The sequence below is a fragment of the Bacillus rossius genome (genome assembly GCF_032445375.1).
Source record: "Bacillus rossius redtenbacheri isolate Brsri chromosome 9 unlocalized genomic scaffold, Brsri_v3 Brsri_v3_scf9_2, whole genome shotgun sequence".
Classification (NCBI taxonomy): Eukaryota; Metazoa; Arthropoda; class Insecta; order Phasmatodea; family Bacillidae; genus Bacillus; species Bacillus rossius.
The window spans coordinates 19,606,668-19,634,010 of NW_026962013.1; the positions used below are offsets into that span (position 1 = coordinate 19,606,668).

The 27,343-nt window shown below is 39.5% G+C and overlaps 2 protein-coding genes across 3 annotated transcripts; both read right to left on the reverse strand.

The window, feature by feature from the left end:
• Window positions 1–1,591: 1,591 nt before the first annotated feature.
• On the reverse strand, window positions 1,592–13,134 carry LOC134542766 (trypsin-1-like). The gene is made up of 7 exons (XM_063387274.1): window positions 13,048–13,134; window positions 11,420–11,477; window positions 10,328–10,496; window positions 6,444–6,652; window positions 3,406–3,602; window positions 2,591–2,648; window positions 1,592–1,885 (listed from the first exon to the last, which is right to left on the reverse strand). The coding sequence occupies exons 1-7, from the start codon at window positions 13,114–13,116 to the stop codon at window positions 1,755–1,757; spliced, it is 891 nt and encodes a 296-aa protein (XP_063243344.1). The 5' UTR covers window positions 13,117–13,134; the 3' UTR covers window positions 1,592–1,754.
• Window positions 11,524–26,778, reverse strand: LOC134542765 (acyl-CoA Delta12-desaturase-like). Of its 2 annotated transcripts, none has more exons than XM_063387272.1 (6): window positions 26,630–26,778; window positions 24,342–24,537; window positions 22,347–22,477; window positions 20,616–20,821; window positions 18,225–18,410; window positions 11,524–16,269 (listed from the first exon to the last, which is right to left on the reverse strand). In XM_063387272.1, exons 2-6 carry the CDS (start codon window positions 24,529–24,531, stop codon window positions 16,014–16,016), a joined length of 969 nt encoding a protein of 322 aa, XP_063243342.1. In that variant the 5' UTR covers window positions 24,532–24,537; window positions 26,630–26,778; the 3' UTR covers window positions 11,524–16,013. The 2 variants fall into 2 exon arrangements, with proteins under 2 accessions (XP_063243342.1, XP_063243343.1); XM_063387273.1 differs by having other exon boundaries at window positions 26,472–26,751.
• Window positions 26,779–27,343: the final 565 nt, after the last annotated feature.

Genomic DNA, 27,343 nt, shown 5'->3' on the forward strand with positions numbered 1-27,343 from the left:
AAATTCCGCGGGAAAACTGCGGAGCGCGGGAAGATGACTTCGGCCAGTTTTGTGAATGATAACCCTTTATAACATGATCATTAAATTAACATTAATTATTACTGAAGTTAAACTTGTTAGTTTTTGTTTGTCTTATTAAATGCATGAATAAATACTACCCTTGCGCAGTGCCACACCCGGCCGGGCGCTTTGCACACGTAGGAGGCCGTGACTGACGTCACGCCGTTCGGGGCACTGCACTACGTTGCGCGCACGGGCGCGTTCGGGGCGCGGCACTGATCAGGTGTTGAGGACACATAACGGCCTGTGCACTCAGAGGGAGCACCGACGACGGCGTCAAGGTTATAAAATGATGACCCAATTAATAAACTAGAGTTTTATTTACTAGCTAATATTTATTTAATTAAATTATAAAAATCTAAATGTTTATCCAAGGATTGATCACATACGTACGTAAGTCCATTTTTTTTTTACTCTTCTCACTAGAGCTCGGCTCAAAAGTGACTCTCCCTACTGCTCGTCTCCTATGATAAGAAACGAACAGTAGAGAGAGACACTGTCGAGCTGAGCTCGAAGAGGGAGAGTAAACTGTGGACGTAATGAAAGAGTGATTTATTTGTGGACATACATTTTTTAGTTCTGAAATTTAATTAATAGTGTAAATAGTAAGAAATAAACCCTAGTTAATTTATTGGGGTATCCTTGTCGAACATGTGTGTCGCCCCATGCTCAACAGTATGTTAACGATATATACCAAACACAAATTTTACATACTTGTAAATTATTTTTAAAGTTTTAAAAATTCTCAACAATATATGGTTTTATGTTATGTCTGAGAATATTTTCACCCAAAAATCGCATTTATCACTCCAACTATCTCTGTCGCATTTAGTTATTTCAATACTGGAAATAGCATGCATTAAAACTTCACTGTTCACTTCATCGTTAACAACTTAGAACGTGGCACCTTCGGAGTTTTCTGAACAATCTCATAAAAGTCTATTTCAGAATCTTAAGCAGTATATATCTCCTATATGTTAAATTGTATTAATTTTTTTTCAAGCCGACTCTGGCTTTGTGCTCCTTCACTATGTCATGATGAAATCTTACTTCTTCCCCCTCAAAAATCAAAACAAGCCTTATCATCATAAAACTTTGGCAGAGAGCAATTCCCTTATTCAATAAATGGTCACCAGAGCTGCAAAAAACCGCCTCCTTTCCCACCCAAGCCGCGACCGATCCCAGAGCATTTCAAGTACACGGTTGGTGAGTCAATCTAGGGTTTGAAAATACGCTGCTGGGTCACAACTTTGCTGTTGCCCAAGCCACGTGGCAACGTCACGACTCTGAGAGGAGTCTCGTGTGAACTAGCGCACACTCACACTCACACACACCTCGATTTTTGGTGTCCAGCATAATATCTACACAACAGTTCGAACACCAGGGCAGGCAGTAGGATGACAAGGTAAAGGTATACTTTCAATAGTAACATTTTATTTAGCTTTAGAAACAGATGTACAGAAACTAAAAAAAAAAAAAAAAAAAAAAACAAAAAGGTTCCCTGCATCGTGTGTTTCATGAAATATTTCCATTAATTTGTTAAAATGAGTTTATTGAGTCTAAGTTTTTACATGAATGCAATAAATCATGGCGATATTTAAGTCTATCTACTATAAACATTGTTCAAAGATTGCAGTAAAGTGAAAATTTAATAAAACTAAACTAAAACATGTTAGAGTGATGTTAGTTTTAGATCACAAAAAACGTTTTTCGCAGTATATGGCGTCTGCCGTGTTTATCTTGATCCAGTTGAGGTACGCGGATACTTTCGTGTACACGCCAGGTACTCCCTGCTCTGCGCAACCGATACCCCAGGACACAATTCCTGTAACAAATTCATACGATAAAAATGTTGCCAAAAACAAGAATCATCTTCAATTTAATTTTGAGTCACGAAATAATACTAATTATTAATTAGTTACGCATAAAATTAACAGTATAAAATTATGCTCTTGAAACATATGGCATAGGGTGTGTGAAATCCGGGAGTAGGTACCTATATATTCATAATTGACGGATCTATCAAATAAATAATTAACATATTATATGAAATACAATCAAAATTATCGTAGCATGTATGGCATGAATTGTGTGACTTTTAATCTCAAAAATACTTTTATGTCTGTCTAGCAGACAGCCCGAATTCCAAACGCACATCAGAAGACTTTCCAGAGCTTGAAATACATTATATCAGCATTGAAGAATTAATTTGGAGACTGTTATAAGTACTATGGACATTCAGGGTTGGCACTTGGCCACGAAATGTTTTTTTAAGCAATAAATAATATCTGTTTTACAAGCCAGAACTTATATTTTTAAACTGTAGTTACTTAAAACATTTACAAATAGTGCCAAAAAAAATGAATTATCATTACGAGATATCATATGCGCATTTTTGAGTAATATATTTCCAGTACATTCATATTATCCTTTACGAATAAATTAGATTCAATTAAAAAAATGAAGGAATCGCTAAATTTACACTAGACAGTGTAAACTCCTTTTAATGCAGCATGCGATCACTACATACCTATTTGTTCGACTTTTCCTGGTCGAGCTTCATACAAAAGTGGTCCCCCACTGTCTCCCTGAAAAAAAAAAAAAACAACATAACATGTACATTTACTATACAGAAAATTAATTTAAATTCACTGTAAAATAAGGGTTTGATGGGCTGACAGTGAAGTGTTTGATGTTTCATTACTTATATGTTTAAAAATCTTCTGCATATAATTATAACTTTGCATTTAATACTTTGAATAAAAATGTGCATCTGCGTAGGAGCAACATCTGTAAACAAACTCACATGGATTAGTTTACGTCATAATAATTTGACACTAGTTGTAACAGCCGGAAGGGGTGATGGTAGGGGACTCCTCGTAATGCTGCTTGTGTTTGTCTACTCCTCAGTTTTCATATCGGCTAACAATTGACACCATTTTATATATATATATATATATTTTTTAAAGTATCTACAATTTATTTATTCACGTGTTAATGAGTTATTGATCTGTGAAATTAACTTTATAAGTATCGTTTATTTTTATGTGAATAATTTGATTGAAAATGTAAAAAAAAATATATCTCTTTCTATACCCAAAAAAGATGAAGTTTCACTTCTGTCATGTGTGGACTCCAAGCACATATTTTTAGCTTTTGCGTTTATTATTATTATTTTATTATTTCCCCTCACCCCCCCCCCCCAATTTAATGTTTGAATTCCACCTCAAAATTGTTCTGAGTTGTGCAGTTTTGCACCTGTGGGCAGCCCTGAACTGTGCACGTAGCCCGGGCTCGGCTCGAGGCGGAGCTGAGAGTTGACTTCCCCCCCCTCCCCGCGGGTACCTGGCAGGCGTCAGCGCCGGGCGTGTAGGCGCACATGACGGTGTCGCGCAGGTGGCCGCCGACGGCGTCGTTGTCCCTGCAGAGCCCTTGGTCCAGCACCGTGACGGCGGCGCGGCGCAGGTGGGGCGAGGTCTCGCCGTCGTGGGCCGTGAGGCCCCAGCCCACCACCTCGCACGTCCTGCCGGTGTAGTCCTTGTCTGCGCAGTGCGGTGGGCAGCCACACACAGTGGCGTAGCCAGTATTTGTGTATGGGGGGTGTTAAGAAGCATGCCCCCCCCCCCCCGTATTAGAGCGGGGGGTCCGGAGGTCCTCCCCCGGGAAAATGTAGATTTTTAGGTGTAAAATAGTGCTATTTTAGCAGTTTTCGGTACTTAAATTTAAATATTGTAATGGTAAAATTTTTATTAATTTTAATATGAAATTTGTTTGAGTGACGAATAAGAAATTAATTAAAGATTTGGTGCTAAGGGGGGGGGGGTTGAACCCCTAACCCCCCCCCCCCTCTGGCTACGCCCCTGGCCACACATAACTCAGAACTGTCGTAACTCAGAACTGTCATCACTTAGAAACATGTAACGTAGACATTCATAATTCCGAAACTCACAACTTAGAATCGTCATAAATTAGAAACACAAATCCTAAAGCTGTCATAACTAAGAAACACGTAACTTAAAAACACACAACGCCTTACCAATTAACTTAGAAACATCACAGCATAGAAACACACAACTTAGAATGGTCATAACTTAGATACACACAATGCCATACCACACAACTATGAAACATCGTAGTTTACAAAAAAACAACTTAGAACTATCATAGTTTAAAACACACAACTTAGAAAGGCATAAATTAGAAAATTTTAACTTGTGTGTTTCTAAGTTATATGTTTCTAAGTTGTGTGTTTCTAAGTTATGACAGCAACCCAGCGTGGGGCACATCCAGGAAAACACTTCCAGCCTTCAGTGTTCGGGACCCATTCCAGAATGGCACGCACGGGGCACACAGACCCGCGCGGATCAGCTCGGCAATGCTCTCTTCCATTCACATTGCTCCGTGCGACCAATAGAAGCCGAGTATTTGACTGCGGTGGTAGCCATGTTTGTTTATGTTCTAAATACGTTAAAAAAGGTTTGAAGTACAAGAATAACTAGAGTTCTATTATTACTTTGTCTTTTATCTTTATTATTTACATAAATTCTGCATATGTTATGATCCCGAAGCATAACATATATTTTTTATTTAATTAATATTTCATAACCTTGAAATACTAGCTCATTGGTTGCCATTTGTTATGGTTCCAGGCATTGTGGAAGCAGATTGTGAAATGTTCCGGGAGATTCATGTCCATTTTTCGTGATCCGTCTCCGTTTCCGCGCCATTGTTGAACGGGCAATGGACTCATAGTACACGCAGTAGCGGATCCAGAGGGGGGGCTAAGGGGCTCAAGCCCCCTCCAAAAGCATCTGGGTCCACTATTGTTTTAGTGTTTGCCATGATAAAGCGTAGCCTCTGCTGGGTCAAGCCCCTCCCAAACCAAAATCCTGGATCCGCCACTGAGTACACACACTCTGGATATGCAATTGACACGCATACACAAACACATGACACACAATGAACATGCAATTTACACACAGGACACACAATGAACATGCAGTACACACACAGGACACGCATTTGACAAAAGGAAGCACATTTGGACGAAAATTCGATGGGGTGTGATACGGTCTCGCCACAGAAATAAGATCTCGTCACAGGAATACGATCTCGCCAATATTTACGCTAGGCTCCAACATCTCCAGCTGTCTTTGGCTCCAACAGATTCAGCGAATCTTGACTACGAGGCTACGAGGCTACGAGGCTACGAGACTACATGGCTCTAACTGTCTGATTTCACTCAGCTGCGAGAGTTAATTTATCTCATACAAGAAACTTGTTGCAAGTAGTTTATATTACTGCTAAATGATAGCACCACATGTTATATTGAGGTAAATATTATTTTAAATTCTTTTTTATTTGGGATGCGGGATGCTTTCTCACAGTCTAAAGAGAAGGAGGGCTTCGCTAGACATCAAGGAGAAGGAATTTCGTCTTGCATGATAGTTTCTCAGCTTTTTAAAGACATAGTATTCGCCTGAGTAATTAGTATTTTTTGTTTGATTTCCACTTGATTAAAATTTTGTCAGTGCTGTTTTAGTTACAGGAATTCAACAATGTATACGAAACTCTGAATAAAATTGTATGCCTCATTATGTAAACTATTTTTTTCATGGAGAGATTGAGTTCTCAGAAATAACCAGAAGCTCTCGGAGAACATCAGGAGAATTCTCGCCAGGAATAACCAAGAGCTCACAGAGAAAACCAACAGGCTACTCTATAATTGTGCATATTCTTGGCCGAACAATGAGCCATATTATATAAGTTATTTGAAGTTTTTTGTTGAGTCGCTTTAGAGGGGATACATGGCCCTTCCTTGACAACGCCCTTGGGCCTAGGGATGACAACGATATATCGAAAATATCAATATTTCAGGTTCAAAATATCGATAATTTGGTGCGGATATCATTTGATAGATTTTGTTCCGGTAATATAGAATTTGAATAAAATAATATTTGTCAAGTAAAAAAAAAATATTACAATTACCTGTATATAAATTTGGCAGAATAAATAATAAATGGTTGTTTGCAAAGAACAAATCGTTATTTAAAATGAGGGAAAAAAGGGAAATATTGGAGTTCACAGTAGTTCACTATCGAAACATATAGAGAATGTTTATTGTATATAAAAAAATAGTTGTATTCACTTTTGCTAGAAAGAGCTAAACTTATATTAGATATATCAAGAACACCAAAAAAAATTTACTTAAATAATAATTTTATAATATTATATTTTACCGATGTAACGATCATATCGATATTTTCATGCCAATATTTTTATAGGCATCGATATAATTCAGGCGATATTTCAAAAGATCGACACATCGATTCGTTGAAAAGTCTTGCCAACTGCTCGCGAAACGCACTCGGCGCAACACCGACCTGGCCTGGACAGGCAGACGGGCGCGACGGCCGCGTCGAAGCCCAGCCGCTCCTTGAGTCTGATGAGGCCGATGTCGTCGGAGTCGTGGGCGTAGTCGCTCGCGTACGACTCGTGCAAGATGAGGCGGTCGACGGCGACGATCCTCTCTGCCGGCGCCTCGCGCAGGTCGTGCGCGCCCAGAAACACAGCCACGTCGTCCTCCGTGGCCCTGCGCCGGAGGAGGGCGGGGCGAAACATCGCGTGAGGCTCCTTCTTGGGCCCGTTCTACAGTGACACACAAACTGACACGGATCCCGCGGAACAACGGCACGCAGACAGAGACGGACCCGCATGGACTAGCTCGGCAACACTGAGCTCCTCCGTTTACGTTGCTCCGAGTACTTGGCTGCGATGGTAGCCACGTTTGTTTATTTTCTAAATATGTTACGTAAATATTGTTTTACGTCCAAAAATATCTATTGTTCCATTACTATTTGTATTATTTAGGTAATTTCTGCCTGTTCTATGAATTCGAAGCATAATATATTATTTTTAAATGAAATTAATATTCGGAACCATGAAATGCATTCTTATTGGTTGCCGTTTTTTTTTTTTACGTTTCTGTGCATCATGGAAGCAGCAGACGCGAAAGTGAAATGGCCTGAAAGATCCTTCTCCGTCTCTGAACCATTGTAGAACGGGCCCTACAAGAAACGTCGAACTACTTTAGGTGGACTTATAAAGCAAACATGTCTACAAACACAAAAGTTTACAGTTACATAATGGCAGTTGGTACAAGCTTTGAATATATATATAAATATATATATATATATATATATATATACACTGTATAGAAGTCGCGAGTGGATAGGATCTACTCTACGTTTTTCAGAAGCGTATGATGAGCAGCTTGGGAACTTCACCGCTGCAGTGCGCTGCCGTAACGCCCTGTATTGTCTTAGTTGTTATTTACACGTTAGAGCGCAGCACTGTCACCCGCTGTCATTCCCCGCACCCGCCCACCAATCATTCACTGCAGCTCAAGGTCGTTCAACAGGATGGGGAAGGGGTGTTTGAAGAGTTCGACACTTGTTCGCTAGGGACCACCACAAGTCGATGCCCTAGCGATGGTGGCGATTGCGGCGGTGAATTAACCAACTACCTCAAACCGTATTAGAAATTTTAACCTGGGCTGGCGACTTCTATACAGTATATATATTCGAAGGCAACACTGAGCTCCTCCGTTTACGTTGCTCCGAGTACTTGGCTGCGATGGTAGCCACATTTGTTTATCTTCTAAATACGTTAAATATTGTTTTACGTCTAAGAATATCTAGTGTTCTATTACTATCTGTATGTTTATTTGTATCATTTAAGTAATTTCTGCCTGTTCTATGAATTCAAAGCATAATATATTATTTTTAAATGAAATTAATATTCGGAACCATGAAATGCATTCTTATTGGTTGCCATTTATTTTTTTACGTTTCCGTGCATCATGGAAGCAGCAGACGCAAAAGTGAAATGGCCTGAAAGATCCTTCTCCGTCTCTGCACCATTGTAGAACGGGCCCTACAAGAAACGTCGAACTACTTTAGGTGGACTTATAAAGCAAACATGTCTACAAACACAAAAGTTTACGGTTACATGGCAGTTGGTATAAGTGTGTTTAAATCCAAAATCGATTGTCTATTGTCATCGAATGAATGTGTTGTGGGTCTTATTTATTTGAGCAAGTGTACTTATGTTAAGGAATTGCCGTCACCATCAATTTTAAAACAATAACCTGTCGATCTTTTTTGTTGTGCGAACTTGTGTCAGAAACATATCCATCTTGCATTTTTTTTGTAAACGACTGTTTATACTCTTTAACACTCAACAGCCAATCAGGGGCTTATGTAGAAGAGATCGTTCTGAACAATTTTGCCAATTTTTTTAAGTTGAGTGATAAATGGCCCCGAACGAAACATTTTTAGACCATTTGTAACCGCACCCTTAAGTTGAACATGTTTACCTTAAGTAGTTCAGAGTCCCATGTAACCGTGCCCTTACTCACAATGTATTGCATAAAATTATGTGCTGTGCTTGAAATAGCAAACATATTAAATATTAGATGTTTTAAAAAATATTGTCGACAAAACCAATTAAAACCAAGATGGCGTCTCATAATATACTCGTATTTTCAAAATGTTTGTACTAAATTTTACTTTACAATATAATGTTTCAGTTACATTTTAATATTTTTTTTATTACATTACAACGTTGCTCTCTGGTGTATATATGGCAACATAGCACAAAGAAATTAGGGTAGCGCTAATGGCAAAAATCGTTCATAGGAAAGAGAGAGTAAATGCCCATGTAAATGCAAACTGCAATCTAAGAATGAGACGCGATACAGGTTCTCTGGGAAGCATACAGTTCACAGGGATGAGAGTCACACCCAAGCAGTTCTGAAGTTTCCCGAAGTTTGCCAATCGTTCGGGAAAAAACACCCCTAACCTAACTTACCCTCTCGGAATAAAGTTAATAACTATTGATTTTTACACTGACCGAATTTACCTAATGCAACCTAACCTTTTACTTCGGTAAACTTCAGAACTGTTCGGGTTTTGATTGTGGCTCTCATCCCTGTGAACTGTAGGCTATCCCTATATCACTTGGGTTCTCTTGTTAGGGCTGCCTCCCTAAATCCGATGGGCACAGCCCACCTGTCAGGCCTCACTTCCAGTGCTGGTTGTGTTTCAAAAAGGCATGGAATTTTTAAATACACATTAAAATTTTTTAGAGTAAATATGATTGCTTGTTTCTCCATTCCCCTGTGACTTCTATATGCCGACAGTTCCTCTATAACTATTATCATTATAGTCTTAACTAGAGTGGTGTATATTAGTATTTATGCCCTAGTTACTAATTAATAACCTCAAGGAAAAATTTTATGAAATTATTAAAAACCAAACAAAAAATATACATACCATACTAAAATAATAAATTTAGTTTTAGGATATTATATTACACCTATTTTCAAGCAATATGCGCCCGAGCTTCGGCTGTGAGCTGTGCATATCATATAATCTAATTAATCAAGTGTCTAGTAGGTAAGAATGTCTCTTTTTCTTTCTTCTCTAGTTCTAGGTGCTGACTGGCAGCGGAGGGAGTGGCCAGTGTAGCCACTCACCACCAGAGTGCGAGCTCCCATGTCATAACTCCAGCGATGGATACACAATATGAAAGCGGACTACGCGTTCAAGTTAGCAGTTACTCTGTCCAACTCTTCAACCATTCCATCCTCGGTATCCTGTATGCGCAATTAATGCATGTAGTGCCCAGGGTTTTCCTTGTGTCTATGCAGATTTTACCTGGGTCCAACACGGCATAGCTTTAAGCTAGTTTTAATATAGGATAATAACTCATGGCGCCGATCGCTGCCATGGCTGGCCAATTCCCACACAAAGCACACAATGCATGCTACTCTTACTGCATGGCTAATCCCCAGCATGACTAGGCGTATATGCTTCGGCCTGAGACGCACCTGAGTCCCTCCTACAAATACACCTGGTTTTTAATTAGGTTAAGAAAACAAATTGTGGCTTTCATCCCTGTGAACTGTAGGCTATCACTGAGACCAATAAGGTGTGGAAAGTCTACAGTTCACAGTGCCCGAACAGTTCCGAATTCTCCGACGTTAGCTGTACGCTCGTTAAAAAACACCATATTGGAAGAATTTATATATTTGTTTATACTCATAGAGTATTTTAAATAACGCTAACCTAACCTACGAACCCCTCATTTCAGTCACGATAACCTAATAGAGAACTGTTATTTATTACACTGACCGAACATAACCTAACATTTTACTTCGGTAAAGTTCGGAACTGTCCGGGTTTGTAGCTACAGGTCCGCTTGCCCGCTGATGCAGTGGCCGGCCGTGAGGACGTAGCGGTCGTTGATGACTGAGCCGCCGCAGTGCAGCCTGCCGAGGCTGAGGATGGCCGCCATCCACGGGTAGAGGTGGGGCGAGGTCTCGGTGCCGCCGACGATCCTCGAGGACACGTCGTCCGCCAGCTCGCCGCACTCTGCGCCCGCCCGGGGAGACACACGCAGGGCGCTATGCTCACTACGTTCTAGAAGTTCGCTACGCGAGCGAAACATAGCCAGCTGCCTCTCTCTGAGGAAATTTGGCCCCTCTCGATTTTTGAGAAAAAAATGGGATAATTTCCCTAAAAACTTGAATTTTTCCCTCGTAATAAGGATTTTTTTTTAATTTAGGAATTTTAAGAATGTCTGAGTCATTTTTGAATATTTTTTTTGTGAATTGGACTCCAAGTTGGCCACCGTGACGTAATGGTGGTCGGTCATTGACCCCATTCTCATTACTCTACCTGGAACCTGCGTCAGTATGCCCATTTTTTATGCTACTGTTTCCGTTGGCTACAGGCTGGAAACCGACAGTAAATAACGGACTATAAAAGGATATAAGAAATCGGGGGTTGTGTACTATACGTCTTGCCATGCCCAAAAATTAAAAAAAATTAAATTTCAAAAAGAATTAAATCACAGTAACGGGATTAATTAATCCTACTGCCTGGCTGGGCAATTTTGAAAGGCATGGTAGAATTAAATATATTTTTCTGATATAACTCTAAAAGTTTTCTATTATCTACTTAATTTAACTTTAATAACATTGGCCACACAATAATGTTAAGCAAACTTTGGCAGCTAATTACGCAATAAGTATGCAATGATTATATTGTGTATTTTCATTTTGCGAATGTTAGGCCATTCATAAAAGTCCACAAGTTTAACAGTGTTTAACGTTAAACTAAAATAATGACCCGTAATGGATCGGTAATTTTAGATAAGAACAAAAATTTTTGGATTTCTACGTCCCCGTTTATCAAACCACGCGATTCTCTTTTGACATTAAAGTGCAGGAGGAATGTTTTAATAACTGCAATAAATAAAAAATATTAAAACATTAAAACAAATTAATACATACCACAGCTGGTGTTAACCTTGACATTTATTAATGGAGTGTCGAGGATCGCACATAGTGCCTGAAAAGAGTTATATGTTTGTTACAATGATGAACGAAAATATTAAAAAATCTTTATTTTTAACACTCTCGTAATTTACTTGCACCTAATATTTCTATAAGAAAGATTTCCATTGACTAGCAAGAGTAAATAATAATGAATTATGTAACTAAAACACCACACAAGCTTTTAAACCCACAGAACGAAACAAAATGAATAAGACATATGTAGGTATCAACATAGACCACAACAGTTTAATAGTCATTACAAATATGGCAGAAACAAACTAAAAATATATATATATAGTCATAGTAAAAATATATTGTAAAATTCTTATCAGCAAAATAGTAAATAAGGTCAAAAAATGATCCAACAAATGATCACGGTCAAAACATGAATGCAAAACTAGCAAAATCGAATGGAGGAAAACGCAGAAGTAAGGCAAGTAACACATAGTTAGTACAAACATAGAGAACAACGAATATACTTAAAGTCGTTTGACGACAGAAAAAACATCACGGGAATTCACTGAAGGAGATAAACAAAAGCGACAGAGAAGACAAGACGGCACCAAGTTTTGAAATATACCAAAATATGAGGATAAAAAGGGTTTCTAGGAGAAAACGTATAATTTGATCAAACAAAATAGTTAGAAGGTTGAAAATAAAACATGCCGAATTAGTGGCTAGTATGTAAATTATCATAAGTTATTATATAGGGAATATATATATTTTTAATTAAGTGGTGCTATCTGCTACAATAATTGTACTAACTGTACGTGACTGGCAACATGCAGATAACTTTTTCAGCTGTATTCAAAACGTTGAGTTGTGTATAAAACAGCATAATATGCCTCGCCTAAATAGGTGTTTCTATGCCAAGTCTACACTAGCTTGGCTAGACTTACAAAATTTCTGCCACATCAGTAGGAGTAGTAGCCTAACCGTACGTGTTTAATTATTTTGTTGTTCATCAACTTAACAAATAACGTTTTTGTTGTTTGTTTTCTGTCTCTGGGGTGGTCCCCCACCACTACTCAACCAATTTCCGGAAAACCACGTTAAGCGGAAATCAGAATGACCACACAGGTATTTGCAATGGAGTCCTTGAGATGGTGAGTCGAGTGTCTTCACACTTTGCTACATCACTCAATTCATGTCATGTGTATGAGGAGATAAACTGAAAAAGTTCCATTATCTCCAGTAAATTCGTCATAACTTTAGACGTGCTAGTACTTTTTTCTTTGTATCATTATTGCAGATTCTATAAAGTCCATACAAATAAAAATTACAAATAAGAACCATTTCGAACGACCAAGCAGAGATGAACTAACTTTAACAATTTTATCAATACTAAACATGTCTATTCTACTGTATGTAACTTATTATACCATTGACAGACAGACTTAAAGGAAAAATTAAATGTTTAATTTTAAGAATATAGATGAAGATCTGAAAGCTGTCGCATTCTGCCTACTGAAACACCCGGTTCGTTACTGTTTGAACATTTTCCACTGAGACGAAAAATGAAACTACCGTGTAGCTGGCGCAATTTTATACTGCTACAAACAGATTAGATTACCTGGTCTTACCTGATTTGCTAAAACAAGCATAAATCCAGTTTGAAAATTCAGCATTCTGCACCCGTCTGCGGTCTTCATGCAGCGAAAAACTAGCAGCAAGTGCTTCTTGAACATAAATCGTCAAGTTACCATTGTGGAAGTTTAATTACCCGGTTAACTTCTGTTTCAAGCACTCTTCCCGACAAAAAAGCAATAATATACTTAAGCATGTAGATAACAAATGAGATGGATTGGTCGAACGTTGCTTCTTGACATTTGTTTTGCAATGCTCTAAGGCCGGTATTGACACAAAAGTAAGGTTTTAAGTGTTGAATATGCTACACCTGTGCCCTAACCCTATTCCTAGAGCACGATAAGACATAGCCAGTCCTTTATTTTTAGGGAACAGATTTCGGTTGCCCAAATTCCGCTCATGCTCAGAGCTCACTTTTCCCTTGATTTCGCCCAGATGGCGTACCGGGGTCTGGCGCCATTAACTCGTATATGAAACCTTCACTTTTTGATCATCGGGGGACGTACCAAGCGTGTTGATGTGCCAAACTGAACTTTATGATAGCGAAACTATTCTGGAATACATTTTGTATTCTTTGATGGCCATAACAAGAAATAATTGCAACTTAAAAAATACTTGAGAAAATTATAAAGGCGATTATATTTTTGTGCGATGGTGTTGCTATCTTTAGTATTTTTGCCGTAAAAATTGTACCGATGATTACGAAACGTCCGCTAGAATACGTTGAAACCAGTTTCTAGCCTCACGTAGGGCACCGTTTATTAAAACTGTTGCCGATTGGTTTGATTACTGGGATTTGATTTTGACACGTTCTGGAATACGGCTCGCGAGTTAGGTCACGGTTGCATTCCAACAAGGCAGCGTTTATTCTCTACCTTACCCGAAAGTCTTGAAATACTGCCCTAAGAGGGGCTTGAATTAGTTACCGCAATTTGCTGATAAATTGTCAGTTGGTAGGGGTTTACCGTTCACAATTTCTTCATTGAGTTTTAATATTTAATGTTTATGTAAACAGCATTTAATATTTCCGAAAAACAAAACAGTAATTGTAAATGCTTATAGTGTCTCTTAAAGACATATTATAAAAATCAGTCTTTTTTTTAATCAAAACCGCCTTACACGTTAACGTAAAAGTGAGTAATGATATCTCGTTGAAAAAAGCACCAAAAGAAAATGACTATACTTTTTCCGACACTTCACTGAAATGCTACAGCGTATTAAAGAGTCTGCAAGCATTGTAAGAAAATACGCATTTGGAGGTTGAATCTAATTTTTTTCCTCTCGTACATTTTAAAACTTTATTAGGGAAGACACCTCAACGTGGTTTAAAAAACTAGATATTTGTAACTGAGTGAATTCCCCAGATGGTAGATAAAAAATTCCTCAGTTTATTGATGATTCTTACAATGAGGGATATTGGTTTAAATTAGCTGTACGCAATTGCTGGTTGAGAATAAAGGATCATTATCTTTTACAGCTTCCGAATTTAATGATGAATACAGAATCGATACAGGGCAACGCCTGATACTTAGTTCATCAAGTTATATAATACGAAGTTTAAATATTTCGAGTTTAAATATTTTGGTCGTATCCACTATTAATTATAAATACATTTTAATCTTCTTTCATTCTAGTTTGTAAACATATTAAAAAAAAAAAAAGTGTTTATTCCGAAGCACGAAGACGAGTTTCCTGAAATCTTGTCTCAGCCCCGAAACTGAAATTAAAGTAATCTACTTGTATTCATTGACCAGATAATAAAAAAAAAACACAAAACATAAATATTTATTGTATAAACATAATGAATATAACATCATATTTTAATAATGAGCATATAGGTGACATACAAACAGTGAAAAGATGTACCAAAGTGTAATATATATATCTGGTTAAAAGAGATGAAGTATATAATACATATTTCCTTTTTGGTTTCGTGAACGTTGGTTGACGCCATCCGCCACAGATGGCAGCACCGCGGCTTCACATTTCCGTTCCACGCGACTTCCTTTCCATGCGACGTCCGTTCCATTCACGAGAGGTTAGAGTTCAAACGTCAGAAAACCTTTATTCCATATGTAGCCGAAGGGATTTTGGTTGAATTATGACTCGTTTATAGATACATGATTGTTTATATTTTTGTGTCGAGGAGTATGCAAAAATATGTTGTTTGAAACTTGTAGGCACGGGAGCTGCAGAAGGAGCGGGCAGCTGCGCCGCTGTCAGGGCCGCAACTAGGAGGGGGGTGGGGGTGGGGGGTGGGGGGGCAAGCGGGGCATACGCCCCGGGCGCAAACCTGTGGGGGCCCCGAAATCGCTCTTGCATTGTAATTCTCCTACTACAACTGGTAACTGGTAAAAAAGTTTTTTTTTTTTAACTTGCATGCCAGGAAATGTCTAATCTGATTTACAATATAACTTCTCAACATATTTATTTTAAAATACTCTGAGAAAAATGTTAAATTCATCATTAACATGAAAAATTGTAAAGGGAGAAGTTAGAAAGTTTTAATTAATGCGTCCTCTATACGAATACAGTCCAATGTTGTCAGAGAGGGTGGTACCACTGTCTGTGAGTAAGAGCATCCTCTATTTGTTATGATGATATCATCAAAATCTTTGCTGCAAAAAAGGGTCACGCAAGTTGAATTTGAATCTTTAAAAAAACATTAATGACGACAATTTAATTATTTAAGTCTAGTGATTATACGGACTACTTTATGGACATAGTGGGTTCATGCATGGAAGTTACAGTAGCACTGAAACTGTTACGTGTAGGTATGGGGGAAAATGCTTAAATAGCACCAATTTTTTTTTCCGTGGGAGGGTTCCCCGGGACCCCCCCGGCTTTATTGGTGTGGTATGTGCAAAAAAAAAGAGGCGGTGGCGGGGGGAGGGGGGGGGGGGCGCATGAATCCATTCATGCCCCGGGTGGCAGAGACTCTAGTCGCGGGCTTGGCCGCTGTCTACGGGGTCGGCGCCGCGGGGTGGCTGCCGTCGCCGCAAATGACGGCGCGCCGGAGCACCGCGGCGGGGGACGCGGTCCTGAGGTCGCTGGCCAGCCCCCAGCGCTCCAGCAGCTCGACGAGCCGGCCGCTCACGTCCAGCACCCAGCCCAGCTCGCCGGGCCGGTAGTCGTACGGGAAGCAGTGGTGGAAGTTGTGCCAGCCCTCGCCCCAGGTGAGGCAGGCGACCAGAGGGTGGTCCCGCGCCATCATGCCCCTGAGGGAGGAGTTCCCCTGCTAGTTAGTTCTCCTGACCTAACTATCAGGGGCGCAACAACAAGGGTATTTTCCCCCCCTCTGAAACCTTGAAGTGGGGGCAAATGGGGGCAAAGAAAGTGCCGTGTAATCAATTTTTAGATAATGAAACTGCTTAAATAGCACCATTTTCCACCTTGAAATACCAATTTTCCCGGGGGAAATAAGGGGGGGGGGATCGATGATTCTTTATAAAAAAAAAGTATATTGCCCCCCCCCCTTCCTTTGGAAATTTAGTTGTTGCGCCCCTGCTAACTATAGATAACTAAGTATATATTTTTTTGGGATGGGGCCTGGCTTAGGTTAGACTCTAGGTGCGTCCCAGGCCTTATCGTATTTTCGCCTCATCAAGCCTTGCAGATATGGTAGCATTCATCGTGTTCTTTGTTCGGGAATTAGCCAGCCATGGCGACAATTGATGCCATGACTATCCACCCTATATTAAACTCTAGGCTATAGCTATAGTTAGGTTGGGCCCAGGTAGAACCTGCATGGACACGGGGAAAATCATGTTCTCATTCACGCGGCGTTAAATGTCGCAAGCATTAAGCAGCCAGGCTCGATGCAGGTCAATAAGGTTGGTCCTGAAGAAAAGTTGGTCAGGGGCAGGAAGTTTCAACCGTGCTTGGGCCTAGCGGCCCACCTTGTTGTTGTGCGCTTCTGGGTTGGTACCAGTGACGCATGGATGGTATCCGTCGCCCTCCAGGTTGCCAGTCAGCAAGTGTGCTTAAAACTATGGAATGAAGATGGCGTTGAATGCATATAAGAAATCAGTTGTATTAATTTAATAAAGTTAATTAATCGCGAGCTGGCGCGTCGCCTCTGCCCTGCCCTTTTGGTGTTTGTCGAGCGGTCCCAGAGGTGGGATGAGAGTCAAGTATGTTCCAGCTAGGGACTTAGGGTCGGAAACAATGCCTGGGTTTGCAAAACTATCCACCTTAACTACCTATGGTAACTCGAGCTAGGACATTGCACGCCCCGGAAAGTTTTGTGGCTAAGAGGGGCCAAACAGTTATCTACCCTGGTACCACGCATTGGATTCAACTCTAAAGGGTTTCGTGCCGCGCAAGGGAACGCCTCCGAGTATTCCGGAAACCACCCGAAGACGTCTGTGGACGCCCGACGGCAGTGCCGCGAGGCTTGCGAATCGCTGGCGAGGTGCGCTGCGAGACTCCAAGCAGGCGCTCCTCGATTAGACTGACCGTGTTCTCAGACCGAGTGCTTCCCTCTCCCCGCGTCTGATCTGCGAGATCAGACATCGCGCGTCGACGCGAGAACATTACAGTTGTGCACGAACCAGGAAACGACAGCAAGAACAGGCGAAAAAAAACAAACAAAAAAAACTGCGTTGATCAAAACTTGTTAAAAACTTTTGCGCTACACCCCGATCTCGCTAGTGATCTAGACTTGGACTAATAGTAATTTAAAGCATGATTTAGACATACTTTCGAAAATACTGAGTAGTTTAGGTTTTTATAGGTTTACACTTGATGTGTCATAATTAGTTCTAAGGGGCCACTCATTTATTAATTTTATCATAAGTCTTATGACAGTTTGCATTTTAAATCTCAGTATGCTAAAAATATATATAAATGAATGACTGAAGCTACGTACACTGTGAGTTCTTACATTACACACCCGCTTCTGTGTAGGATGAATACTACTCAGCTGCGTTTCATAATTAAAGTTAATATCAAATGTCTTCAGTATGCATTTTAACATCTAGAAAATTATGTGCAGTAAACATTTCCTCATAAAATTTGGGCCAACTATATAAATCGGAACAAGGATTATGTGAGACCATGGTGCATAAAACAGCCAGTCTGTCACAAATGGACATTCTCTAATAATTCATAGCCCTTCCATTTCACGAAAAAGAAGTCATTAGAAGTGCCAAAGGAAGCATGCCACACTCACTTGTGGTAGGGCCTGCAGCCGTAGATGTGGGCCAGACTGTTGACGGACCACGTGATGTTCAGCAGCGCTACGTAGCGCGCAAAGAAGCACACCCATATCGACGTGAAGATGTTCTCTCCGAACAGGACTACAGGAACTCCCACAGGGACGAGGAAAGCACATATTACGTAGAGAAATTTATAATACCTGTGGACATTAACACCCACGAAACATTCCATTAGAGGGAGAGTCAAGAACACAACATATAAATCAAGCTTCTCTCTTAAATTTTAACTAATCACAATTAACTTCATATATATGAGTGTTAATTATATATATATATATATATATATATATATATATATATATATATATGAGTGTTAATTCAAATTCATCAAACAAACAAAAAATAATGCACAGGTATGGGGTATATTGCATAAGATAGGACAAACACAGCTGCAGCCCAAATAATGAACGCTAGTGCTTCTGTGAGCATTGAGAAGAAGATTTCAGTGAGTGGGTTCAGTAGTGAAGCCACCTCATACGTACGTCCCTTCATTTCTCACGTAAACCAAGATAACGGTTTAGGGCTACACTTACTAAAATGTCTAAACTAAACATGTTTTGTTGTAAGACAATGTGTGTGTTTCCAAAAATTCTTAGTCAGTAGTTTTGTTGCTAGCCACTGCTTCGCTTTGTAATTTGCTTTTTTTTTTTTTTTTTTAACTTCCTTCATCATACCTGCGGTTGTCAATATTTACAGCTATTTTAATACTTTATTCAGTATTTTCAATGGCAGTGAACACATTTTTTTCAGTAATGTTTGGCCTCAAACTTAGAAATATTTCTTGTTCCGAAACTGCATCTTAGTATGTTAGAAAGCAACCCATGTTTTAACCAAAAGTCGGCAGCTCTGTGATGAGACCCACGTGACAAAGAAACAAGTAGAAAACCACATTTTTAAATTAAATTCAAAAGTTAAAAAAAAGAGTCTCATAGTGCCAAAGTAGCGCAAGTAGCTCTTTTGATTTGATTTCGTCTCTAATTAAAACCCCCATATTTAGGAGTGAAGAATGGTGACTCCATACACTTCCAAAAAACACATTCAATAAATAAAGACAATTCATGCAATTGTTTTTAGTTCATACGTAAATAAAATATTGACTGTAATTCCCAATTGAAACAGTTCATTTTCGCCATTTTAGTGGTTTAAGGGCAACTTAAGAATTAAGTAAAAATATTACTGTAAATTACTGCTTGGCTTTGTTTAATTCCATGACTGTAAAAAAAAAAGTTGTGGTGCCCGATATTTTGGCATTCCCTGTTGCAGTTATATGCAAGGTTGATTAACATCTACACTAAAAAGTTAGACGCAAAGAACTCTAAGATAAATATGGTTTTGAAAGACTCTTCCAGACTGCAAGCATACTGGCAATTATAATCTGTGCAGGAACAACCATGTAAAGTTAATTCTGTTGCTAGTACTGAAGTATAGTCGAGGGTGAGCAAAAGGAACCGAAATATACCATCTTGGTTTCAAAATTTTTTGTCCCAAAGAAATTTTTTAATTTTTAATATTGAAAATTTTCCTCCTTTAAGGGGGAGATCAACCATTAAAGTAATTTTTAAGACCATAACGTAGTGAAAATTGATAGTTGATTAAATTTACTGAAATTAATTCAATACTCAATGCCAGTGACTTCTCAGGTAAAACGATTTGAAGTCAGAATTAATTTCAGGCATTCCACTAAATTATATACTATCAAAGGCAATTTTAGAAAATTATGTGATAGAAAATTAATTTAAAAGTTTGGAACCAAATAACTGTGCCATTCAGTTCCTGAATCTCCCCGTTGAATCCCGGCAAGTAAGTTTCCTGAATCTCCCCGTTGAATCCCGGCAAGTAAGTTTCCTGAATCTCCCCGTTGAATCCCGGCAAGCAAGTTTCCTGAATCTCCCCGTTGAATCATGGCAAGTAAGTGTCCTGAATCTCCCCGTTGAATTCCGGCAAGTAAGTTTCCTGAATCTCCCCGTTGAATCCCGGCAAGTAAGTTTCCTGAATCTCCCCGTTGAATCCCGGCAAGTAAGTTTCCTGAATCTCCCCGTTGAATCCCGGCAAGCAAGTTTCCTGAATCTCCCCGTTGAATCCTGGCAAGTAAGTGTCCTGAATCTTCCCGTTGAATTCCGGCAAGTAAGTTTCCTGAATCTCCCCGTTGAATTCCGGCAAGTAAGTTTCCTGAATCTCCCCGTTGAATCCCGGCAAGTAAGTTTCCTGAATCTCCCCGTTGAATTCCGGCAAGTAAGTTTCCTGAATCTCCCCGTTGAATTCCCGGCAAGTAAGTTTCCTGAATCTCCCCGTTGAATCCCGGCAAGTAAATTTCCTGAATCTCCCCGTTGAATCCCGGCAAGTACTTCTTCTGGAGCATGACGAGCAGGTCCTCCTCGATGTCGGACATGTCGATGGCGCGGCCCTTCTCGACGACGAGCGGGTGCTTTCTCATCATGAGCCAGCCGACGTGCGAGAAGAAGAACCCTCTGTGGATGTTGTGCGGGTCGGCGTGCGTGTCGCTGTAGCGATGGTGCTGCCTGTGGTCGCGCACCCACTCGTACAGGCTGTTCTGCAAACACAACAATAAAAAATATTGTTTTGTCTGTAAAGTCGGTTTACGGACGATAGTTCAACGTGACAACGTAATAACAAAACATCGATAAAATGATTGCATACTTTTATGAATAAAATTGAATCTTTTTTTTATTGAATTATCACTATTTTGTACGGATACAAAGGAGTGAAATGAAATCTACAATTTAATTGATAAATTTACTTTTATTTGCACTCATTAATTCAAATATGTCTATTACTTTAACTAACAGATTATTCTAATTATAACTTTTATACATGTTTGCTATTTAACTACTTCCAATGTGTGTTATTCTGTTAGGTATAGGACGATGATAGGAAAAGTAGGAAACGAATGGGAGTGTTTCAAGTTTAATGTGCCTCGATAAAGTCAAATCGATGGTTGTTCCAATCGAGTGGAAGAGAGATAGATGCGGCGCAAGCGTACAATGAGCGTAACGGGACACAGCGTAACGGGACAATGAGTCATTCTTTTTCGTGCGTGCAGCCGGCGTTCTTAGATTTATTAGACATTGTCACGTAAAAAAATCCCTTGGACCACACAACGACGGCAGCACTGTATAACACACATTTTTTTTTGTGAATGGAACAGAAATATTCCTATAAAATTACAGATATTTTTAAATCTGTACATTTATATGAAAACAACCGTATCTCTACAAAATAGTGTTCGTTGTGCTATTGGGTTCGGATTATTACCGGTGCATTTACGCTTTGTGTTTCGCAGTACCTCCAGTAGTTAAAGTTATTTAGAAACTGTTTCTTGGATAGTTTTCCAGTATTAACTGCACACATAATAAGAATGATGCAACAAAATAAAGTAAAATAGTTGAATATTCGATTATATTTTCCATTGGTTGAATAAATTTTTATTTAATGAAACATCAATAAAAAAATTGCACTAATTTTTGTAAGAAATACTTATAATTTATATTTATGCAAGTTAACCATAGATGTGTTGGACAAAGTTACAATATCTTTCTTGTAGTATTACAAACTATTTCTTGGGAACTGGTTTATAGAGGAATATATATTTTTTTAAAAGTACAGAACTTATTTTCTTCTGTGCAGTAGATTTTCTATGACAAAGCAGCAACGACGTTTTGAGAATTGACATCTGCTCCCGTCATCGTAGCCGAGAAATCATTTCAAATGAATGTTCCTCGTTGTAATAATCATTAAAGGAACGTATATTTCGAAATGAAACTTCTTTACAACTACAATTTTCGAGCGTTACGAAAATTCCGATCGTGTGAGGCGAACAGTTAGGTACGTGGTGGGGAAACCGGGAGAGGAGGATATGGCAGGGTAGAGGTAAAAATGATGCATACTTGCATACTTTACACTTGCGGAGTAGCATTATTTGGCGCTCGCATATTTTCATATACTATATATATTTATTTCATCTGAGACGTCAGCCAAAGATAATTTATGTTTCCTATAGCTAATAATATAATAAGCAGGAAGTTTCAGTTCGGTCGCGCGTGGACTCCGCGCATTACCTGGCCCGCCATCGTGTGAAGAAGCACAATCGCCAGACGCAGGACCCACGCGGCCTTGAAGGCGCGGTGGGCGTACAGGCGATGAGCGCCGATCACCACCGCCTGTCCCGTGAGGAACAGGAGAAGAAACGCTACGGGAACAGAGCGAACAAACCACCAGCACAGTTCAACCCACGTCAGAACAGATCGCAAGGTTTGTTGGTTTGTTTGACGCAATACTTCGGCTGTCTAGGTTGCAGGGGCGTTCCGCTCTGCATTGCAGCGGGCATCTTCAGGGTTAATGATCAACTTATTCAGTGGTATTTTAAAGTACAATATTAAAATAAAGAATGGAATTGGTTGTGTTTGTGATACATACGCAGCAGAATAACAAAACAAAAAAGAATTGATTTAGAAAACATGTATAAAACTTTGAGGAAATTTGTTCCCGGAAGTAATTGTTTTTTTTTTTTAACATATTAAATTTATATTTTAATGTAAAAAATAAGTAAGCAGTTGAATGTGTGTGGGAATTGAAACTGTACAGTTAAAATAAATATATTTTTTGATTTTGAGGATATGCACTATAAAGTTTTGATATAAACTGGTTATATGATAAGGAACATTGTCCTTTTTTTTAAGCATACCATCCGTCCCCGTTGTGGTTGTAGGAACTGTAAATGATCCAAATAGAATTAAGTTAAGAAGGAACTTTACATGCCAGAGCACGGCCCATATGCTTTTTGTTAATATAGGATTCTGTATAATAGCCAACTACATATCATTATGAAATTCCATCCCTAAGGGAGTGAAAAAAGGGGTGAATTTCAGTTTTAGAATAGAAAATCATAGGAGTTAGGTCATAGACACACAAACAAATGGAAAGAATTTGAAAGCAAAACGAAAAATAAATGTTTCTCTCTCTCTCTCTCTCTCTCTCTCTCTCTCTCTCTCTCTCCGCCCCCTCTCCCTCAACCAAACCTTGGCCGTCACGGCCAAAATGAAATTCTGCGTACGTTTATGGCCCCCGGATCAGTTAAAAAAATTACATCTGTCGTTCAGACAGAGTGAAGTAGGGCATCTCAAACCTAGGATACGGAGCAGTGATTCCTCCAGATAAACGACGTTAGTGCTCTACAGTCGTATATCGTCATACGACGATATGGCAATTTCTGGCCAGTTGGAATTGGCCAACGACCTAGAGATATATAGACTGCTTAGCACCCTGCTTTCAGCGCCAATTGCTGCTGTCGACGGCATACTGGGGAACTACAATCCGAGCGAGAGAGACAGAGAGCTGATTGGACAGAATGGTGTGCAAAACATAGCTGTAAAAGCATTGGTTCTTATGGGAGAAAGATGCAAGTTGCTAGTAAATTCCCTAAAAATGTAGGTTTTTCGCAATTTTACAGTTTTTGCGGGTAATACTTAAAGATGGAACGAGTGAAATATAATTTTAAATACAGTTTCATCGTTATGCGATGTGTAGGTACGACATTAAATGCGCTAGAAAATAGCTAACCCTTCTTCGACCCAACGTTTGTGACCAATATGTAGATCAGTTATTGAACATATTATGTATGTATTTTGTGTAGGTAATGTGATACAGTACATGGAATTTATCTCATCACTAAGTACTATTAATTTAAAATAATCGACTGCAGTGGAATATTGACCACTTTTAAATGATTTGTGTGGGTTTGTTATTATTGTAGTCGTATTCGTTCATCACGAGTTTTAGTTGTGTCTTTACTGTTAATATTTCAGATTCAATGCAATTGCATAATTAACATAGTACACTGCCACTTTTCTGCTGTCAACGTACGTCGTCTGCTAAAAAAGCACTGTTTGCCCACCATTCTGTCAAATTCAATTGGAATCAAAGATGGCCTCCCACTAGCAGTCTATATATCTCTAGGTCGTTGGAATTGGCGAAGCGGGAGACAATTTCTTTTGTTTCCGCCCCACGCCGCCAGATGCCACTGCTGTGAACTCGGGTCCGCTGCAGCGCCGTACCCCAGAGGTCGGTGAGAAGCTTGGCCCAGAGCAGGCCGGCGACCACGCCGATCAGCCCCGCGGCGTGCAGCGCGAGGAAGCCGGCGGCGTTGAACCACACGATGTCGGTGAGGAAGTGGCGGCTGACGGGCCCGGCGCCCCTCCGGGGCAGGCGCACCTCCTCCTCCCCCTCCCCGCGGAGTCGCGCCATCCACGCCTCGACACACACCGCCCACACGACTCGGAGACACCCGCGACAGTGTCCCCTTTCCTCCACCCGTATAGGCGCGTCACGAAACAATCATGAGAGCGAATGTTTACAGCAACAGAAAAATGTCAGCATGAACAAAACACAAATCAAAATTATATTTAAATCAGGGGCGCAACAACAAGGGGAGGGGGGCAAGGGTATTTTCCCCCCCCCCTCTGAAAACATGAAGGGGGGGGGGCAAACGGGGGCAAATAAAGTGCTGTGTGATCAATTTAAAGATAATAAAACTGCTCAAATAGCACCCTTTTCCATCTTGAAATACTAATTTTCCCGGGGGAGGACACCCGGACCACACACTTCAATAAGGGGTGATCGATAATTCTTTATAAAAAGGTATATTGCCCCCCCCCCCCCCCCCGCCTTTGGAAATTTAGTTGTTGCGCCCCTGATTTAAATCATATACTTTAGTGATTGATATTTAAATACTGCTCCATATAATTAAAAAAAACATCTTATAAATTAGTGATATAAACTGTGTTTATAAAATATTTCAAGTGTAATTATAATTATGTTCCCGCATGTATCTATATACTAGATATTTTTATTTACCATCTAAGTTCAATGAAAGATATTTGAAAAAGTGAAATTGATATGCGGTGGCGATGTGAGGAGTTGTCGGTAAAGGTTTTTGGGTTTTTGGTTTTTGAAAAATAAAAAAGGGGGCACCAAGATGAATTGTTGCCCCTGGCTGGAAACTAGACTATAGTTACGTCCCTGTTCAACGTGTGGCTAATACTGGGATCCCACGCGTGATGCGAAGCATTGCGTTATCGTTAACTTACAATAATTTTAAACCGCGCGCAAAGAGAAACAGCAAACTAGATGTAAAATTGTTTCTTGCCATTAAATTCGCATTGCATATTTACGGCAGCCATAAATGTTTACAAGTTTTTTTTAAGACATGACAACGTCTAATATATCGAATAAATATATTTGAATTAATGAATGCAAATAAAAGTAAATTTATTAATTAAATTGTACATTTCATTTCACTCCTTTGTATCCATAAAAATAGTGACAATTCAATAAAATTCATTCAATTTTATTCATAAAAGTATGCAGAGGTAGATTTTATCATACAAAAGATAGAAAAATTAAAAAAAAATTCTTCCTCAAAGAATATCATATTTTTAATGCCTAAATGGTTTGGTTGCAAAAACCTATTACAGCTCAATCTCAGGCCGAATATTATATTTCATTTTCTTCTGGATCAATCATTTCATCAATGTTTCGTTATGACGTCACGTTAAACTATCGTCCGTAAACCGACTTTACAGACAACTATTTTTTTTTGTTTTAATGTAACTGCTTGGGAAAAACTAGTTTCAACCGAATTTATTATTTATCCGTAAAAAAATTAAACTAATGCACAGACGAGTTTAGTAAAAATAACGTCGAGTCCGTGACGTGTTGGAAACAGAAAGTATTTCTGATCGGAAAGTCTGCCGCTTCCGCGAAATTCGTTGCGTTGACGTCACAAGAGTGTTAAACGTGATTGGCTAAAGAATTAATTAATTCACTTCGCGTCGGTCGCTGATTCCATAATGAGAAACCTTTTACAAATTATCTTTCAAATTAAAAAAAAAACACAGTACGTTGCAAAGAGGAAAATATTGCTACAAAGGGGAAAAACGTACTCCGGGATGATTCTGCAATGATTCACCGTCTTCTTTCGCAATATGTAGTTGAAGGGACATCACAACACACATTGTCTTGGGACCCGCGAAGGAGCAAGGTCCACAAGTGAAAAAAAAAAAAACGACCAAGTGGGGAATCGAACCCGATAACCTTGGTTATCCCACCCAGAAAATCTAAGTTGAAGCATACAAAAAATATATATATAAAAAAATAAAACATTTGTAGTTGCATAGTACGCCTACCTTTTAAAAGCGTTGAGTAGCTACAGGTCACTTTGATCTCTTCTGCGCATAACAATGCGACACAGAATTTGCACATTTCATTATCAGAACGATTTTCGACTCGTCCAGGTGGGACAAAGTGGCCAGTTTACCAAAGCCTATTTCAAGTCGTGAGTTACCTTGCAAACTCTCCAATTGTGGTTCCTATTAAACACGTGAGCTGAACGCTGCTTCACACAAGACCATGTTTTACTGCTGAATGCTTTTCGACCAATAATTCCTTTTACAGCAGGCGAGTTCTCGAAGCAACAATAACACTCACGAATGAAGTTATGTTACAAAGACCGAAGTTCTGCAGCTTAACTGCTAGCCGATAATGACGTGGCGATTCTGCATTGTTAAGTTCACAATAGATGCCGGAACAAACCCCGCTGTATACCAAATATTTCTACCTAAAAAAAAAAGAAATGCTAACAAAGTTTCCACACAGTGTGTATTTACCGTGAAACGATAAGATTAGTTTTAACACGCGCTGTGGTGAATAGGTTTTTTTGGTGAATTGAGGAGGGGGCAAGATTCTATAGCATTACGTATAAAAGAGAACAAAGCTTTTTTCTTCTTCTTACATTTGGAAAGTTCTCGGGTAGAGCGACCATAAAATTCCACGTGAAAATAACTTGTCCATTTTAGTTTTTGTGAGGATGATTATGATGATGATGGCTTGTCGGACTGGAAGATGTATTGAGTACTAACCTTCGCAATGGGGAGATGGTAGTGACGTGGCTGTCGCGTACTAGGGCGAGATGATGATGCAATGGTTAAGCGTTGTCTTCCGCAGCACGGAGTTGCAGGGAGAACATACAACACCCGGTTCTGAACCGGGGAAAAAAATG

Coding starts and splice junctions, on each gene's coding strand:
- LOC134542766 (XM_063387274.1), bottom strand. CDS start 13,116: ATGAAGACCGCAGACGGGTGCAGAATGCTGAATTTTCAAACTGGATTT. Junction 10,497..11,419: donor CAAGGTTAACACCAGCTGTG/GTATGTATTAAT, acceptor GGGCGGGCGCAG/AGTGCGGCGAGCTGGCGGAC. Junction 2,649..3,405: donor CCGGCGCTGACGCCTGCCAG/GTACCCGCGGGG, acceptor TTTTTTTTTCAG/GGAGACAGTGGGGGACCACT.
- LOC134542765 (XM_063387272.1), bottom strand. CDS start 24,531: ATGGCGCGACTCCGCGGGGAGGGGGAGGAGGAGGTGCGCCTGCCCCGG. Junction 22,478..24,341: donor GCTTCTCACCGACCTCTGGG/GTACGGCGCTGC, acceptor CTGTTCCCGTAG/CGTTTCTTCTCCTGTTCCTC. Junction 16,270..18,224: donor GGCTGCAGGCCCTACCACAA/GTGAGTGTGGCA, acceptor CTCCTCCCTCAG/GGGCATGATGGCGCGGGACC.